We start from the raw sequence: 17711 nt of genomic DNA, 5'->3' as shown, positions 1-17711 counted from the left end.
TGTCAAGTCCTCACCGCTTCTACTTCCTCCCAGCCAAACACATTTCACCTATCTTTTCATAATCCCTAGTTCACTTCCACATGTATTAGGAGCAACATCCAGCACGTTTTCCCTCTGATGCTGCTGCTCTGTGCGCGCACATCAGTAAATGAATCACGTAGCACTAGAACAGCCCTTCTTCATGCGATCTTGCCAGACCTATTGGAGAAACCCCCAAGGCAAGATCTGTCACTGTTCACTCATTTGCTGGAAGACGATCAGAAACTATGTTAAATGCACCAAGAAACAACCTACACCGGAGTCTGTTATAAAGGCGTCGAGAGGATTCCGGGCAGATCAGCTCACTGTGAAGGGAGCAGGTTTCAACAGTTGACGCGGAGAGAACTGAGCGCAGGAAAAGCGATTAATTTTGATTATCTGAAATCTTCCAGCAGCCTTTTTTTCTTTTTGCATTTTCTGGCAACGTTTACGGGGGCAGTGCAGATGAGCATTGTCCGAATGAAGGATGCGAGAGCACTGGGTCCAATTGGACTGGATTATGGGATTACTGGACTGATTATAGGACAATCATCGGGCAAAAGTCGCAGCCGTGCTATAGATGCTCTTGAATGACGGGAACACAAAAGGTTGGACAGGAGTAGCAGCTCTATATCCTGCTTTTATTCTACTTTGTGGCATGGGTAGGCTGTATATGCTACACGAGCAGAACCCATATGCAACAGTGTGCCGCACAGGGAAAAAAGTAAATGCATTGCGAATGGTAACATCGGCCAATGCTGCATTTTGAACGGGCATGTCAGAATTTGCTGTAGCCTAGGTGTAGATGTCGCATGAGGGCAATGCGCTTTTGTAAGCTACGGTCTAACCTTCACCAGAGAGATTCAAGCGCTTTAACCTTGGATGCAGGAGGGAATATTAATACTTTATAGTCATCGATTATTCATTAAGTCCCCCCCGTGAGAAAAAAAAACAACGAAAAAAAACCCCCAAAGCATTTCTCGTACACGATGTTGAATTTGATATTTAATTCATACATCAGGTATCGCCAGGCGGTCATCTTTGTTTACAGAAAGAGTTCATCATAGCCGAGCGGTATATGAAAGAGGTTAAAATACCAATTTAAAAAGAGGTAGCGGTTCACGCATCGATTTAGTACCTAATTAGCCAAAGATCGGCGTAAACCACATGCCGGGTTCGGTTTTAGTAGTCTAGGTTTGCCGTAATCAACAGGTTGAAAGTCAACGAGGATTTTTTTTCTCTCTGCCACTACTGCGGATCAGGTTGAAGGGATGCGTCTCTCTGTACCAGTTTTCTTACTGCTGTGGGTTAAAGCCCTGACATTGAAAAATCTCAATTATTCTGTCCCGGAGGAGCAAGGACCTGGAACTGTTATAGGTAATATAGCAAAAGATGCCGGATATGGGACCATGGAGAGAGGGAAAAAATCAAACTTCAGAGTACTGGAGAATTCAGCACCACATCTGGTGGATGTTGACCCGGAGAGTGGACTAATCTTCACCAAACAAAGGATTGACAGGGAGACATTATGCAGGCGTAACCCAAAGTGCCAGCTGTCTATGGAAGTGTTTGCAAATGACAAGGAAATATGCATGATCAAGATTGATATACAGGACATAAATGATAACTCACCCAGTTTCCCCTCAGATCATGTCAATATTGATATTTCAGAAAACGCAGCAGCTGGGACACGCTTTCCTCTCACTATTGCACATGATTCAGATTCTGGGGAAAATGGGATAAAGACCTACCAGGTCACAAGAGATGATTACAATACATTTTCTCTGGATTTAAAAGTGAGAGGCGATGGGACTATATATCCGGAGCTGGTGGTTCAGAGACCTCTGGATAGGGAGGATCAGAGTCATCACACCCTCCTTCTCACAGCAATAGATGGAGGGGAGTATCCAAGATCGGGCTCCATGCAGATCAACGTCAGAGTGACTGATTCGAATGACAATAGCCCGGTTTTTGAAAAATCCTCTTATGTTTTAGAGATTCCAGAGAATTCTCCCCCTGGAAAAGTACTTATAGATTTGAACGCCACTGATCAAGATGAAGGAAGTAACGGGCAGGTGGTGTATTCCTTCACTGGATATGCATCTGAGCGAATACAAGATTTGTTCTCCATCGACCCCAATACTGGCGTCATCAAGGTCCAGGGAGAGATTGACTATGAAGAGAATCCAATCATAGAGTTTGATGTGCAGGCTAAGGATCTGGGGCCCAACCCAATACCAGGCCACTGTAAAATTACCGTCAAAGTGCTTGACAAAAATGACAACTCGCCAATAATTAGTTTTGTTTCTGTCCGGCAGGGAGCCATCAGCGAGGCAGCGCCTCCAGAATCTGTCATAGCGCTGGTCAGAGTGACAGATAAAGACTCCGGCCGTAATGGTCAACTTCAGTGCCGGGTACTAGGAAATGTACCTTTCAGACTGCAAGAAAACAATGACAATTTTTATACGCTGCTCACTGATAGACCTCTGGACAGGGAAATGAAAGATGAATACAATGTAACAATTGTAGCCAGAGATAATGGGATCCCGTCTTTGAATTACACTAGGTCATTTACTGTAAAAATCTTGGATGAAAATGACAACGCACCACGCTTTACAAAAGCAGTGTATGTGCTACAGGTGCCTGAGAACAACATCCCGGGGGAGTACTTGGGCTCCGTTTTGGCCCACGACCCAGACGTGGGTCGAAATGGGACAGTGACGTACTCCATTCTTCCATCACATATAGGAGATGTTTCAGTCTACACATATGTGTCTGTTAATCCCACCAATGGAGCCATATATGCCTCCCGGTCTTTCAATTATGAGCAAACTAAATCATTTGAGTTCAAAGTTCAGGCTAAAGATGGTGGATCACCTCACATGGAAAGCACTTCTACAGTTAGAGTCAGTGTTCTCGATGTCAACGACAATCTCCCGGTTATTATTTTACCGCTTCTTCAGAATGATACAGCGGAAATCCCGGTGCCTAGAAATGTAGGTATTGGATACATTGTGGCTACAGTGAAAGCAGTGGACCATGACCATGGAGAAAGTGGACATTTGACCTATGAGATCACAGAGGGAAACGATGACCACCTGTTTGAGATGGATCCAGTGGGAGGAGAGGTCAGAACTGCCCATGCTCTTTGGGAGGAGGTCGCCCCAGTGGTTGAGCTGGTGGTGAAGGTAACTGACCATGGCAAGCCCCCCTTATCTGCCGTGGCTAAGCTGATCATTAAGGCGAACACAGACACAGCAACAGGAGGGGGATCCAGCGCGAGTGGGGAACAGCAGCACTGGGATGTGTCCCTGCCCCTCATAGTTACCCTCTGCATTATCTCTGTCATGCTCTTAGCAGTCATGACCGCCATTGCTGTCAAGTCCAAGCATCAAGATAAGGAGGCTGGGAATTATAACTGCCGCATGGCTGAGTACTCCAATCCTCCAGTGGGGAAGGGGAAAAAGAAACGGATCAACAAGAGTGACATCATGCTGGTTCAAAGTGAGATGGAGGAGAGAGATTCTGCGAGTCGAATGAACGTGGTGAGCAGCCCGTCTCTCATCACCTCGCCAATTTGTTTTGACTACCAGAGCCCCCTGCCACTCACACTGCCCAGGTCAGAGGTCATGTACCTGAAAACCACCCCAAACAGCCTGACAGTCCCCAGGGCAGGTTGCCACTCCAGCTTTGCCGGGCTTAGCACAGACACTCCAGCGAATAGGATGTCAGTGATACAGGTAAGAAGGATGCTGCACTGTGTTCTTTATCAGCCCTTTATTCTTGCTTATCTGTACACACTGCTTAGCCATACTGATCTGACAAAAGAAAAGTAATCGACTGAAAAAAGAGAAACTCTGTCACTGTGAGCAGACATCATTATTTTCACTTTTTCTCCCGCTGTTTTGATGCTCTGAATCATTCTCTGCATATAAAGCGTTATACGGCAACTTACTGTTGAATCGTATTCATGTGCTTCAAATGGCATTTCACTAAGGAGAGGTTTTTTGATTTTTTTTTTTATCCATAGCAGTATTTTAGAATCATTTCGAAATTGCTCAATCTTAAGTCTTCTGTTGGAAAATGGTACAGTTGGTCTTCATAATCAGAAAGCACTCTCAGTTAGACATGCAAACAGCGTGAGTCTTGAAGAAGGCTGCTGTGACCCTGCCAGATCTGCTGCTATGGAGTGAAAACAAAACCTTGCCTGAAATGTGGGATTGGACAGGTGTTTGAGCAGCTTGTCCGATCACATTACTGAACCAATGTGCACCAGACAGCGAGATGCACACAGCATAACCTTACAATCGCATTTTTCGCTCCCCGCAAATATGGGCCAGATCCACCAGCCCGTATCCAAAGTTGGCACGATAAGGCCATTAATAGGGTCCAGCCATGCCTTGTAGAGACGGCAGGGTTGAATACACGAGCCAGCTAACATGCTAATTTGACAGCATAGGCTTGTAGTGCAGTTTAGCACAGCAGAATTATGTGTTGTAAACGATGTAAATATCTAGGACAGTCTCGCAGACAGTCTCATTTGGAGATGATAACGCAGATGACAAGGCCTGGCACTGTCACCAGTCACTAGAGTATGTGGGTGTGATCAACACAAACACATTATTGTCAAGATAGGGTGGAAAGGATGCTGATGACAGTGGCTAATGCTTAACTCTTCGCCTCGCCGAGGGAGAGTACATATGGTCACAATGGAGATTTGTTCCTCTCGTGATTTTGTCACTGCCAGGTGCTCAGCAGATTTTCTTGAGCAGATTTTCCACGTGCTAGAGTAAAGAAATTCGAATCTAAAAACTGGATAAGGGAATTTCTTTTCCTGTCTTAATCTCATGTTACTTACGCTGTCAATTAAAATTTTAACATGGACAATGTAAAATATTATTTTCCTTTCATTTTTAGACTGAAAATTTTCCCTCAGAGCCCAATTATGCTGGCAGCAGGCAGCCATTTGTTCAAAGGTAAGAGCACTAGCCAAAAACGTCTGACCAGTGCGTTTAGCTTCTTCACTTTTGTATCAAGCCAGCTGACTATGGCTATCAAACAGGAGTTAAGAGGTAAGTTAAATTCTTTTTTTTCTTTCTTTTTGTCCTCTTCCTGTTCTGCTGCAGCTCAACATTTAAGGATGCAGAACGAGCAAGCCTCCGAGACAGTGGCCATGGTGATAGTGACCAAGCTGATAGTGACCAGGATACTAATAAAGGCTCACACTGCGACACGTCTGCCAGGGAGGCCCTCAAGATGAAAGCAACAGCAGTTAATGGCCAGCCTTTCGAGCAGGGTGAGTGGACATCTTGAAGATGCCTATCTGACTCTTACACTAGACATTATTTATAGTTTATCCAGTGGGAACATGCATGCACCTCACTGATCTTTAAGTGGGGGTCTACCATTTTGGGGGTGCAGCCAATGCAGCCACTTCTCCTGTCAAGAAGCTGAACTGTCATTAGATGCTGTAGCTGCAGTGTTACTTTGTCCCACTTTAACTTGCATGCAGCCTGAGTTGTGTTTCAAAGATGACATGAAGGCACCAGAGAGGAAGGCAGATGATAGTTTAAAAGGATAAAAGTGTTCCTTGGCTGAAGGTAGAAATTGCAAACATCTTCTGTCTGATTTAGCTATCAAACCACCTCATATGCATGGCAAAGTGTACCTCCGTAGGCGCCTTTCTTTGATCATGTCATTATTTTAATACAGGTTTGTCACATACATGTCCTGAATAAGATGACAGAGACAAGAAACATGATCGGCACTTGCGGTGCAAAATGAAAGATATTTATGGTGCAACACAACACAGAGCTTCCACCTTTTGCTTGGAAAGACTTTCTCAGCTGTTATTGGTTTTGCTGTGGTTGCACTGTTTTGAGAGGAGCCTGCTTTCCAACTGGAAATAGAAATGTTAAATTTTATTTCACAAATCTGAAACGATTGGCGCTGCCAGGAGTATAATCATAGATGACTGTCAATCTGTTTCAACCTGGCTGACCTGATAGGGTCTGATATATTTAGCTATTGTGGATATAAACTGAAAATATGAGAGCAACTCTCAGTGGTAAGATAAAAGATAATGGGGGACTTGAGTGAAGTGGTGATGTTTCTCATTTCCTTGTCTGCGCCTTGGAAGAGAATGGCTGTGGTCATCATGTCCCTGTGCAGTACTTTCCACACCATTTACATTGCTATGTACTGTTTGTTTGCAGCATGCTCAGGAGGGCAGAGATGGAAACACTCTTGCGGCTGCCAGAAGGATGTGCGAATCTCTCTCTCTCGATCTATCTCACTTTTATATATGTGTGAGTGAGTGAGTGAGTGTGTGTGTGTGTGCGTGCTATGAGGAATTATGGTAGACCAAACTTGACTCTGTGGGAGGTGTAAATTCAATCACTTTTTTTTGCAGCACATTTCTGAATCTGATTCAACCCAAGTTCTAAGGCCAATCACATGAAGAGATATTGAAGGAGATGTTTTGTACATGCAAAACTGAATATTTACAAGTGCAGTACTGACGCTTCGCTTGACAGGAATGTCAGTTAATTTATAGACCTGCATTTATAAGATAAGAGAAAAGCGATGAATTCGGGCTTTGCTTTTAATATCAACATGTTTTGCTAATGGCTTCCCTGCTTGCATGTGAGGAATGCAGTTAAAAGGCAAAACTAATGGTTGGATTAAACTCTGTTCTCTCTCCTGGGGTTGGTCAGTTGAACATTAAATGGTGTCACTGTCCGCAGACTACAAGCTGGAAGGTCTACATTATGCATTATGCCTTAGACGTGATCACACACACAAAACACCCTCCAACCCACATACTCCTTCTGTCTCTCACTGTCTCTCTCTCTCACACACACAAACACACACCACACAAACATGCAGGTACATTTATTGAACAACAAAGCCACTGTTTTGCAGATTTAGACAAGATAGTGCTATTATCCAAAATGGAGACACCTCAGAATTTTAGTTCCAAATGCACCAACACAAAAGCTTGTGGGTTAAGTAGTATTGCTTTTATGTCTTTACCTTTACCATCCCTCTAGTCTCCTGGCTGCTTTGATACAGGTAATATATGCACCTGTGCAGCTTCCACCATCATGCACTCTGAATATTTATTCACTCTCACAGACACCAGATGCACAGTGGGTATGTTGCTAGGCTTTCTCTGATTCTATTTATAATGGGCAGGCAGTTTCTTTGTTTTTGAGAACACATTATTGTTGCATTCTACAGTTGCCCATAAGATCACAGCTATTTGTCACTTTGTCATGTTTCTGTTATGTGGCGGTGTAAATGCAGCAGCAGAATACATAAAGGTGCTCCGTTGTTTCAGAGCACGCATTTAACAAAATTTTACTCAGTGATAAATGTAAAATGGAGAGCAGGCAGATGAAGGCACTCCCACTTCATTTAGCCTGTTTTAAACTATCAAAATCCCACAACATCTAACAGTACTGCTATACAAGCTATTGTGCCTAGTTAATTTCCTATGTATATATTGTGTGTTATAGAAAAACCTGTAGTGTAGGACAATAAAAGTGGGAAAAATATCATTTTGGTGCAATTTACACAATTGCAAAAAAAAAAAGGGGTAATAGCTTAACCTTCCCAATCAAACAGACAATATAAACAGTTAAAATATGCCTTTTAATGCACTTCAACTGTTAATGAATGTGCTTGTTCTAAGCTATAACAACTCTTTTTGGCACCCAAGTGGAGACTGCAAAATCCCTAAACATATATATATATATATATATTATAACTGTAGTAATATAAACTATTTAATAATCTTAATTGCAGGATAGGATACGTTATAGCTTTTGATAGACACTATAAGCTCGTGTGTATGAGCCTAGATATGCTTAAAACTGCACAGGTGCCATATATACAATGTTTACATGCTGGTAATAAATTCTAAGCAGAAAGGTCTATAATGTAAAGTATTATCTGAGTAACAATTTAATCTTGTATAATATAAACATGTCTTTCAATTACTCTCGGCTTTCTAGCACCACACAATAGTGCAAACGGCAAAAATACCTTACTCTGTTGCAGGTGTACCTTCTAAGCACATACATCCTTTTGCATCAGCATCATCTGCTCGCTCCTCCGCACTAGTGATAGGCAGCATGGAAATGAATTCAGCATCTCCCTGCTTCTCCTTGCTTATGCTTATTGTTCTGGCCCTGTGTATCTGTGCATAAAAAATACTTTTTTCTCTGTGGCGGAGAAAAGAAGATGGAGAAACACAAATGCATGGGGCACAGAACTGTAATCTGGGGTGTCGATGCATCAAAGCGTGTAGCACTTACAATATGCAGGATCTGTGTTGCAGTTATGCCAAATCAAAGCCATAATTTAGTTCTCTCTTGTAAGATGCTTTTTGAGCAAATGCATATTTTGAATCCTGACAAAGCACCATAATAGTTTATGCTAAGAATGCAACATAAGTTCTTACAACCTCCAGCATGAGAGGAAAAAATCATTGCTGCCCGAAACCCAGAAATACAAATTTGTTTAGTAAATCTAAGAGTTGCTACAAGCATCTACTTGTGTTTTCAAAGATACATTTACACATCGTACTGACCCAGTGCAAATATGAGCGACCAAGAGAAGACTTTATTTCTACTGTTTAGATACAACTTTAACAATAATCACAAAGGTTTCTGTTCTTTACCTTGGATCACATGCAACTTAATATAAACTGTAAAAGCACAATCGATGATGATCATTGACCTGAGAAAACTTGATAAAGCACATGTTCCGCTTATGTCTTATATACAAATAAATTGAAAAAAAAGTTAAAAAGCAAAATATAAAAAAAGATCATAAAAAGATCAAAATTTCCAGATCATTGGACTAATTATTAGAGCTATCTGCTAAGAAAATGTGAGTCTGTGTGCATTAGCTGTGCACCGGCTGGTTTAATTCTTCTCAGAGCACGTCTCACATCACACATAAAGGATCTTCAGTTCTACAATGTTTGTTATGTTTACTTAGCTGGGAATAGCAGCAGAGCAACTAGCAGCACACAAAGGTAAAAGGTGGGGTTTTCATTTAGTGAAATCTGCAAGGTCTGTGTTTATACTCATTTTGATGCGAGATCTTTCTACAGAAAACCTCAATGTGAAAAACATTGGCCTGTATAAACAGACAAAAGTCACATCTCATATACAATTAGGAGATGACATGATTTAAAATTACACCTATTATTCCCAAAAGTCTTTACTTTGCACATAAAACACACACAACGTTACAAAGAAATGACTGTTGCCCTTTCAAGAAATCTGTAGCACACTGAATGCCATTTTAACATTTGTTGGGAAGAAAATGTAAAAATCTTTCCCTTCAACATTTTTGCAGACGTGGAATCTGTAAAACAGTTCTTATGTAAATTAACAACCCCATTTAAATCTGCCCAGTCCTTATAAATAACAGTTCCATTATATCCTATGGCTATGTGTGGGTGTATTGGTGTTCGTATACTTGAGCAGCGGTATGTGATAATTGTGGCATGTACTTTGCAAATGAGCTTCCACTGGCTGTGTGGCACATGGTGCTGCTTTTTACTGCTTTTGGGGGTTTTGGCATAGAGGAGGTATCTTTTTTTTTTTAATTTTGAACTTCCTCTTTGCCGTTCAGTATCCTCCAGCAAACTGGTCGAGGCCAGTTTATGCGGAAGGTACTGTTGCCTTTGAAAAGGAGGATCTATCCACCTCTTCTAGGATGAACGCGTTCATGTGGAGCTTCCTCTTATTCCAGGCTGTGTAGTCCCATCCTCATCAAAGCCGGGTTTCAAAATGAGATCAAGTGCCTCATTCAGGGTTACTCATTTGCTCCACAGAATGACATGTGAGCAAGATAGAGGAGTCTTATCTAGCTAATCAGAGTAGCATCAAGTCGTGTGAATTAAATATTGCAGTTATTTATATAAATGAAATACAAGTTTTGATTGGAATTTTAGTTGCAGGAAAGTGATTTTTTATTTATGAGAGAGGAATGATGTGAAGATTTAACATCATATGTAACAAGATTGTATTACCGGTGTTTGTGTCCTGTTTTGTTTGTGTCCCAATCTGTATTAATGTCTCCCCCATTCAACAATAAGCGTACAAGCCATCTATGTCTTGATGCATGCTCAGTCATCCAGGTAAGGAAATGCCAGAAAGTTGATTCTGTTCATCTGGAGATAACGGAAAACACTATCCCCAAGTAAACAGAATCAATTTTCTGGGATCTACAACATCTAAATATTTAATCAAATACTAATCAATTCATTGTTTGCATTTCTTTGTATATTTAGTGAAAGGGTGCCTTTAAAACCTCAAAGTAATCACAACAAATGAAAACTTATTTTTTTACATAAGTTTAATCAGTCAGCAGAACAATTGGAGGATTCTTTGAAATATTAGTTTTATAGATTAAATTGCAGTTTCATTTTCATGTATAGCAAATGAAAGAAAAGTAGGATTTACCGCCAATTTACAAAGACGTGTTTGACATTTTTATTCTTGTGGCTACATGCAAGACATCCCATTGCAGCATTGTCAAATTAATTTCAATAGCAAAGTGTAATGGCGTCAGGAAAAACAACACCTTCTACATCATTACACCATGGAAATTGGCTCTGTGGTACGTGTTGCTTTCTGTGTGCTTATTGTACCCCTCCAGGGCTGGGTGTGGTGTGAAATGTAAACGATGGATTTACAACCCAAATATAGAGCGCTGTCCATTTCTCCTTTGTTGCTGACATTTAGTGCCATGAACACGTTGTGCAGTCCTGTGTTGTGGTGTGCCGCATCAGCCAATCAAGCAGAATCTACTGCAGCCATGGAATATCCAGCAGACCACTTAAATCAACAGTACTCAATACTTTCAGTGTGGATTATATGTAAAGCTTATTGTTTGGCCTTTTAAAAGAAGCTTATGAGAAAGATTTAATCTTAATTTTAGCCAGTGTCCAAAGACAGTTGTTTAGGGAGCTTGTTGATGACTGTTTACTACAGCAGAGGTCCACAAGTGTTCAGAGAACAGCTTAGTTCACAATATGCATCCACTAAAAAAGATGAAAAATGTGCCATTGAGCCCCTGGCTATGCACCAGAGTCCTTTAAAATAAATAAAAGAAACACTCAAGGTCAAATGGCACTTCCACAATCAAACTAAAATCAACTGACTTGGATATATTATTTTAGTGTCAATATAACAGTTTTTGAACTCCCTCCCAAACATTCTATCTTTTGAAGTTTTAGAAAAAATATATAAAAATGAAAATAATGAGCCCGCACAATGTCGAACAACATCCCAACTACGGAGTGTTTCAAAACTTTCTGGTCAGAAATGGCAAATGCAGTCATGCAAATTCAGGCTTGTTTTTCTTTCTTTTTTTGTTTATTTCACACAAACATCTTCTGATGGAAATGTAAATGAAAAAAAAACATCACTTCCTCTGCACCAGATGATATTTTCCAGGAAACACCTACACAGGTTGTTGAGAATAGCAGAGGGAAAAGATTTCATATATAGGACGAATCATTCATTTGGTACAATAACGGAAAAAGAAAAGAGTAAAATTAACTTTTTTTTATATGACTTTATTTGCGTATCAGTGCTTTAAGGTTGCATCGTAAGCAGTTTTTAGAATTGAAAACATGCATTGCTAAATTCAAACCCTCACAGTTGCTGTCGCAATAAGCTGCTGTTGCTATTCATTCTGAAAATGTCTGGTGACACATACTCTATATCAACAAAGATACTTAGCTATGAGCTGGATTTTAATAGCATCAAAATTTGCATCCGTTTGTGGCGTTTTATTATTGCTGCTCATCCTTCAAATGCCATCTACATCATCTTCTGTTTTTTTTTTACTCACCCCAGCATGGTCCAATAACAAAATGTTTAACTGTTTTTACAGAGCAAGACAAATCAGTCCACTGCACCGATGAATGTCGTGCACTGGGACATTCTGACAGATGCTGGATGCCAAAGTTACGGGTAGGAAGCCAAGCAGACAGCGCCGATAATCGCACCAACCTTTTCATCCCTGTGGGAATGGATGCAATGGTAGAGACAGAGATTTATGGCACCATCAGCTGCAACAGCAGAAAAACCCTCAGCACGTTTGGAAAGGAACAGCGGGACAGTACAATCCTTGTGGCCAATGTCAAACCTTACTTAAAATCGCAGCGTGCACTAAGCCCACCGCTCCAGGAGAGTCCATCTGCGTCTAGTAGTCCCACCAAGAGTAGTGTGCCCCCGGACTTGGCCAACCAAGAGCCCAAAGAAGTGAGGGACGGGGGTTCAGACAGCAGTGCCTATGGCCCTCCAGATGGCCAGTGCTCCCCACTGCACACAGAATTGGAGGAGCCCTCCTACCTGACCTGCGAGCTCAGGCCTAAGTCCCTGTCAAGCAGTCTCATTCACAGCTCTGTCATCAGCCAGGAGTGTGGGGGGTCAGATTGTGCTCTCGACCCTCGGGACTCTGGTAACTGACAGGTGGGGCGCGATCCCGTTCTCTCTCACCTGCCAGGGGTGATGATGATGATATCACAGATCAAATGACCAAGAGCTGATTTAATTTAACCCACAGAGGTGTTCAGACACGCATTGTAACCAAAAACCATCTGCTTTGTATGTCTTTTCTTTTTGAGTTTGTGACTTGTTGTGTTCAAGTGAAATATGTGTCTTTGACTGCTGTGAAGATTTGGGGGTGGGTGGGGGTGGGGGGGAGGTGGGGGCCAATCAGTGCTTACCTGACTACAAGTGTTTTCATAGTGTACTGTACCCGTCGATTTAGGTGTCTGTATTTTACACATTTCAAACTCCAATTTTGTGAGGCTGTTGAACAAATTGCTACTGTTAAGCTATTGAGTCCTGTCTGCTTTTGTACAGTGAAGCTTTCTGTCTCCATTTAGTGTATAAGGAACATCTCTTTGAATATCACAGCAACTGAAATACATATCAGTGACGTTACATTCAAAAAGTGAAGTGTCTTATGAACTGTTAATGGTGGTGCAACAGGGAATGTCCCTTTTCATGAAACCATTTGAGGTTCCTCGAAAAACAATTTTTTAAGAATGTATTTGTAATTTTATTGTCGTCCTCTCTGCAGTTTATGTGAAAATAAGCTGAGCTTACACGTGAATGTGGGCCACTGTACTTGTTGTGTATTTTATTAAATTTGTATACACTGTGCGTGCATGGAAGGCAATTATTTTTGACTGGTGACAACTTCTGAAGCTGTCTTGTTTATGTGAGAGAAGTGCTTTTATGTCTACAAGGTGCTTAATGTGTGTTAATGACAGATAGCACTAGTGACTCTGCAAATGTGCCAACTTTAGCTATATACTGTATACCAGCACATGTGACCTAGCAGTAATAAAGATCTTAGTCACAGACACTGCTAAAGAAAATCACAATCAACATTTTACACAGCTATTTCTATTTAATAAAGGCAAATAAAAACAGGCACTGTGTATTAGTGCACCCACCAGAAGATGGCTTGACTCCCTCTGCTCAATGCTTTTATTAAAAATATGTATCGTACGGAAGAGATGGATACATTTTCAGGGATATTTTTAAATTCAAAGTCATCCGAGCTGCTGTCAGTCTGGGCTACTTGTGATTATAGGTTTGTTAAATATGCATGTTTCCTGACAAATGATGAGACGCGACTCTAAGAAAAAAAAAAAGGAAAAAAAATGACATTCAGCAGTAACAAGCAGTTACAAGCAAGGACTTTTGCAATGAATTCTTTGATTAGATAAAATGAAAGTTTAATGATCCCTGTGGGGGGAAGTAGGTCATTGCAGCAGCAAAGGATTGAACAAATAGTGCTATTAGAGGTTATCACAACTATATGCAAAAAAAGAAAAAAAGAATAATGCATCAAGCACAAATAAAACATCTTCACTGTAGCGATTTCAAGGTTAGGAGAACCTAGCGTTTAATATCCAGGGTTTTATAGTCTTTTTACTGACTGTACAAAATGTTCGATATTTGCTCCCTACCTCATTACGAGACCAAATGTGCAAATTTGCTGTTTGCATGCACTGTACTCTATTTACTATTCAATCAAATGCAGAAGGGGTAGGTGTAGTGACAGAAGGCCATAGTCTGCAGACATATTCAAACAGACAAACTGCAGCAATCCATCCATTTACTAATTTCTCTCCTGCTTTCCAAATGTGGCTGCTGGTTATCCATCGCAGCAGGAGACAGGGATATACATTTTTTTTTATTCCTTTTTCTTTTTATTTTTGAAAACTGCCAAAATACTCACTTGACACTGTGTATGGAGAGATTAAACATAAGCATGGATGTATGTTTACAAAGTTAGATCACTAAACTTCCTGGAATCCTGGAAATGTAAAAGTGTTTTCTATTTTCTCATCTGTAAAACCATCACACAAAAGCCTCTCGCTTCTTTTTACTTAGTTTAGTTTAGTTTCTCCATCTGGAGACACTGACTTTTGTACCCTGGCTCAGTGAGCGGTTTGAGAATGCCTTGTTTTTCATGAGTTCTGGATAACAGAATCCTGTCATCTACTGAGAGCTGACTATAAGTACGACTCAGTTTCTCCTCGGGGAAAACACATTAATTTGGATTTTGATTTGCATTTGTTTTGGTGCTGGTATTGACACAATTCCAGACCTAGATGTCTCATCTCAGCAGGCAGCTCTGATGAGCTCATCTGCATAAGTTGAAATACTCTTTGAGAGGGAGATTGCGTGGGTCACAGCAACTCATCCCATTGAAATACAGACAGAAACATCACATCATTTTATCTGTATCAGTCCCAGGGTTTCAGAACACGAGGGATGAAGACAGGTGAGCAGAATGTCAAGTGGAAAAGGGTTGAACCATTTGCTGCGACTCTTACTCCTCCAACTTTTGAACGCTATATCACTTAAGGATGTAATACAGGTTAAACTTCCACTTCTGCAATAATTATGCAAAATTTGCTTTGAAGCAAGCCTTTTCTTAATTAACACTGTGCTACAGTACAGCTGTTTGACAAAAAGTGCTATGTTGTCGAGGGGAGCTGAATGCAGATTAAGGACCAGCATGCAGTGTTGGATGAATATGACTTGTCTCTCAGAATGATTACAGTCACAGTGAAAGGGAATTACAGACAATGAAACTGATATGTGTAATACCTCCATTCTTCTACATTTTACATACACAAATGATCTATTCAAATGAAAATAGAATGAGCACTGTACCATTCAGTTGTGAAAAATTGACATGCTCACCCTGAGTACTTAAGCTTTTAATTCAATAATTCAATAACACAGCCGATTAAGAGCTTGTCTTCCACCTCCACTAAATTCTATGGGAGATGGTTCCACTTGGCTGAAAACTGTTGGTGGGGAAACAACAGTAAACAATATTGAGAGTGTAGTTTTCATTTTAACTCAGTCATGTCATTGAACACAGCGTGCATGCCTTTAGGGGGAATTTTCAAAACGCTGCTTTTCAGGTTTATTTGCATTTTAAACCTAGAAAACAAACGTGCAAATAAACGGCTTAAACAGGGCACTATTAGGCAATGTAAAGTAGACGCCAGAGCATTTATCTTAAAGAGATTTTAATTTGATAACATGGTTATATAGCCTAAAACATAGTGAGTGAATTTATGTCATGTTGAAAGAATCTTTTCTCTTTTCCAGTAAAAATAAAAAATAAAAATAGGAAAGTGCTGCAATGGGACACGATCCAAAGATGACTCTAATTGGTTTTCTGAATAAAATTTGCTGTCATTTTTATAGGTTTAAATCTGGAATAAAAGAAAAACTTTAAAAGTCATGTTCATGCCTGGAGTTAGGTAGGATGAGAAATGGAAACCTCTCACATCTTTGTGGCAAATGCAGTGCGACCCTGCAGCCAGCAATCAGTTACAAGTGGGGAAAATACTCCCTCATCTCTGAAGCTCACTAATTTACACTTATCTAATTTATATCTTGTTTCATTATTTTGTACAAAAAAACAAAGTGTCAAAGACAGTTTGTTGTTTTCCTGGAGGATACGGACAGTTGCAAAGGCAATTCGATTTTAATCAAGAACAAGTCGAGGTGGGGAGCTGTGCAGCATCAGAAAATCAGAAAACACTGTCAGATATAAAATCACCATTAAGAACTGCCTCTGAAAAAAACTGGGCACAGCTGTCAGGCTCATGTACAGTGCCCAGAATGATATGACCATGATAGACCATGCCCATGGTATTAGATGAAGACCGCCACATTTCGAAATTCTGAAATCATTTTGTACTAAATAAAATGGTGAGATGAGGTTTTTACTTACACTATAGTTCATTTCAATTGTTAAAGTTGTTGAGTTACAAGGATGAGAATACAATTTTCTACTTCAGCTTATACATTGCTGTGTCACTAAATTTAAAACGTCCACTGCATGTTTCTCTGTAATGATAAAATGCAGACTGTCTCTTCATGTACTTGTATTTTTTAATAGAATATAGAGCTTTTTTAGTGATTAAAAGAAACAAAAAACTCACAATGATTGTAAAATACTTGTGAAAACAGACTGAGAAAAAGCCAAACAGTTAACCAAATTGATTAATGTGTTGTTAAATTTCTACCAGGCACAGTGACATGGAAATAAATGTACCTGCCAACTTTCACTATTCAGTAATGATTTCCTTAATTTGGATTCAAGGTGCTGTAATGATATGCATGTGTTGAAGCAACAGCAATTTCACAGTTTATTTTTTCTTTATAACAGTGGACAGACTTGACAGGGCAGCAAAGGAGGCATTTGCACAATACTGTCCTTTAATCATTGTTCTGCTCCCATGCTTAAAAGATGTATGCCACCACAGAATGCATTGAGTCCTCATTCAGACTCATGGGAATTAACACTCCTCTTGTTGACCCCGTCTGACAGAAAATTCCCGACTACACAACCGTTTCATTTTAAGTGGTTGTTAAGAAGGTGTTACTAACACATTCTCCTATGGGAGGAGTTCAAATACACGCCAATCTGTCAATCATGATTAATGTTTAACGCCAAGAAAGGATATAGCGAAGGGAAGCGATCCGGCAGGACTTCACACAGGTTTCGCTATGTGCTACTGGGTCATGACATACTTTCCTCACTTTGAATTGGGCAAAAATAGTCCTCTACATGCCTTTTTAGGGACAAAGTGGGCCAATATCTGCATAAAGTGGAAAAGCTAATGCGTTCTGTCATATGCTCAAAGGTTCTCTGTCTAAAAAGCTTCACCCTTTAAGTGCTTTGTCTGCCATCATAAATAAGATGGAAAATAGAGAAAGGAGGCACTAGACAGAACCAGGCAGAGTACAGAAACTTGCCCAGCCTTTTAGAATCAATAGACAGTTTATTAAATCAATACACAGTTTGGTGTAGCAAAACCTGGCTGTCTGAAAAAAGTGGTAGATGTTCAAGAAGATTTAAGTGTCATGCAGACATAAGTGCATGATCCAGAGACTTTTCAGACCCAGCAAGCCTCACAATTTTCAGCTGTTTGACACGGGTAAAGCAACAGCAAAGGTGCAGGTGTCACCTTTGCTGTTTTTATAAAACCCACTTTATGTTAAGCTTCTCAGTTGGTTAAAAAGGAGAAATCTCATTAGCATTTACTGGAAGTGGACTCGAAAGTTAATGATGCAGCCAACTTGTCTGGAGGAGGTTTTAGCTGGAGTTAG

General features: G+C 40.4%; 1 protein-coding gene across 1 annotated transcript; it reads left to right on the top strand.

Moving 5' to 3' along the window:
* The first annotated feature begins 219 nt into the window (after positions 1-219).
* LOC308409818 (protocadherin-17-like) lies at positions 220-12711 on the top strand. Its single transcript, XM_080902817.1, has 4 exons — positions 220-3758; positions 4936-4994; positions 5145-5314; positions 11941-12711. Exons 1-4 carry the CDS (start codon positions 1290-1292, stop codon positions 12516-12518), a joined length of 3276 nt encoding a protein of 1091 aa, XP_080758943.1. The 5' UTR covers positions 220-1289; the 3' UTR covers positions 12519-12711.
* The last annotated feature ends 5000 nt before the right edge of the window (positions 12712-17711 follow it).

This window comes from Rhamphochromis sp. 'chilingali' (genome assembly GCF_963969265.1).
Source record: "Rhamphochromis sp. 'chilingali' genome assembly, chromosome: 14".
In the NCBI taxonomy this organism is placed as follows: domain Eukaryota; kingdom Metazoa; phylum Chordata; class Actinopteri; order Cichliformes; family Cichlidae; genus Rhamphochromis; species Rhamphochromis sp. 'chilingali'.
This window is presented reverse-complemented; position numbering and strand designations above follow the sequence as displayed.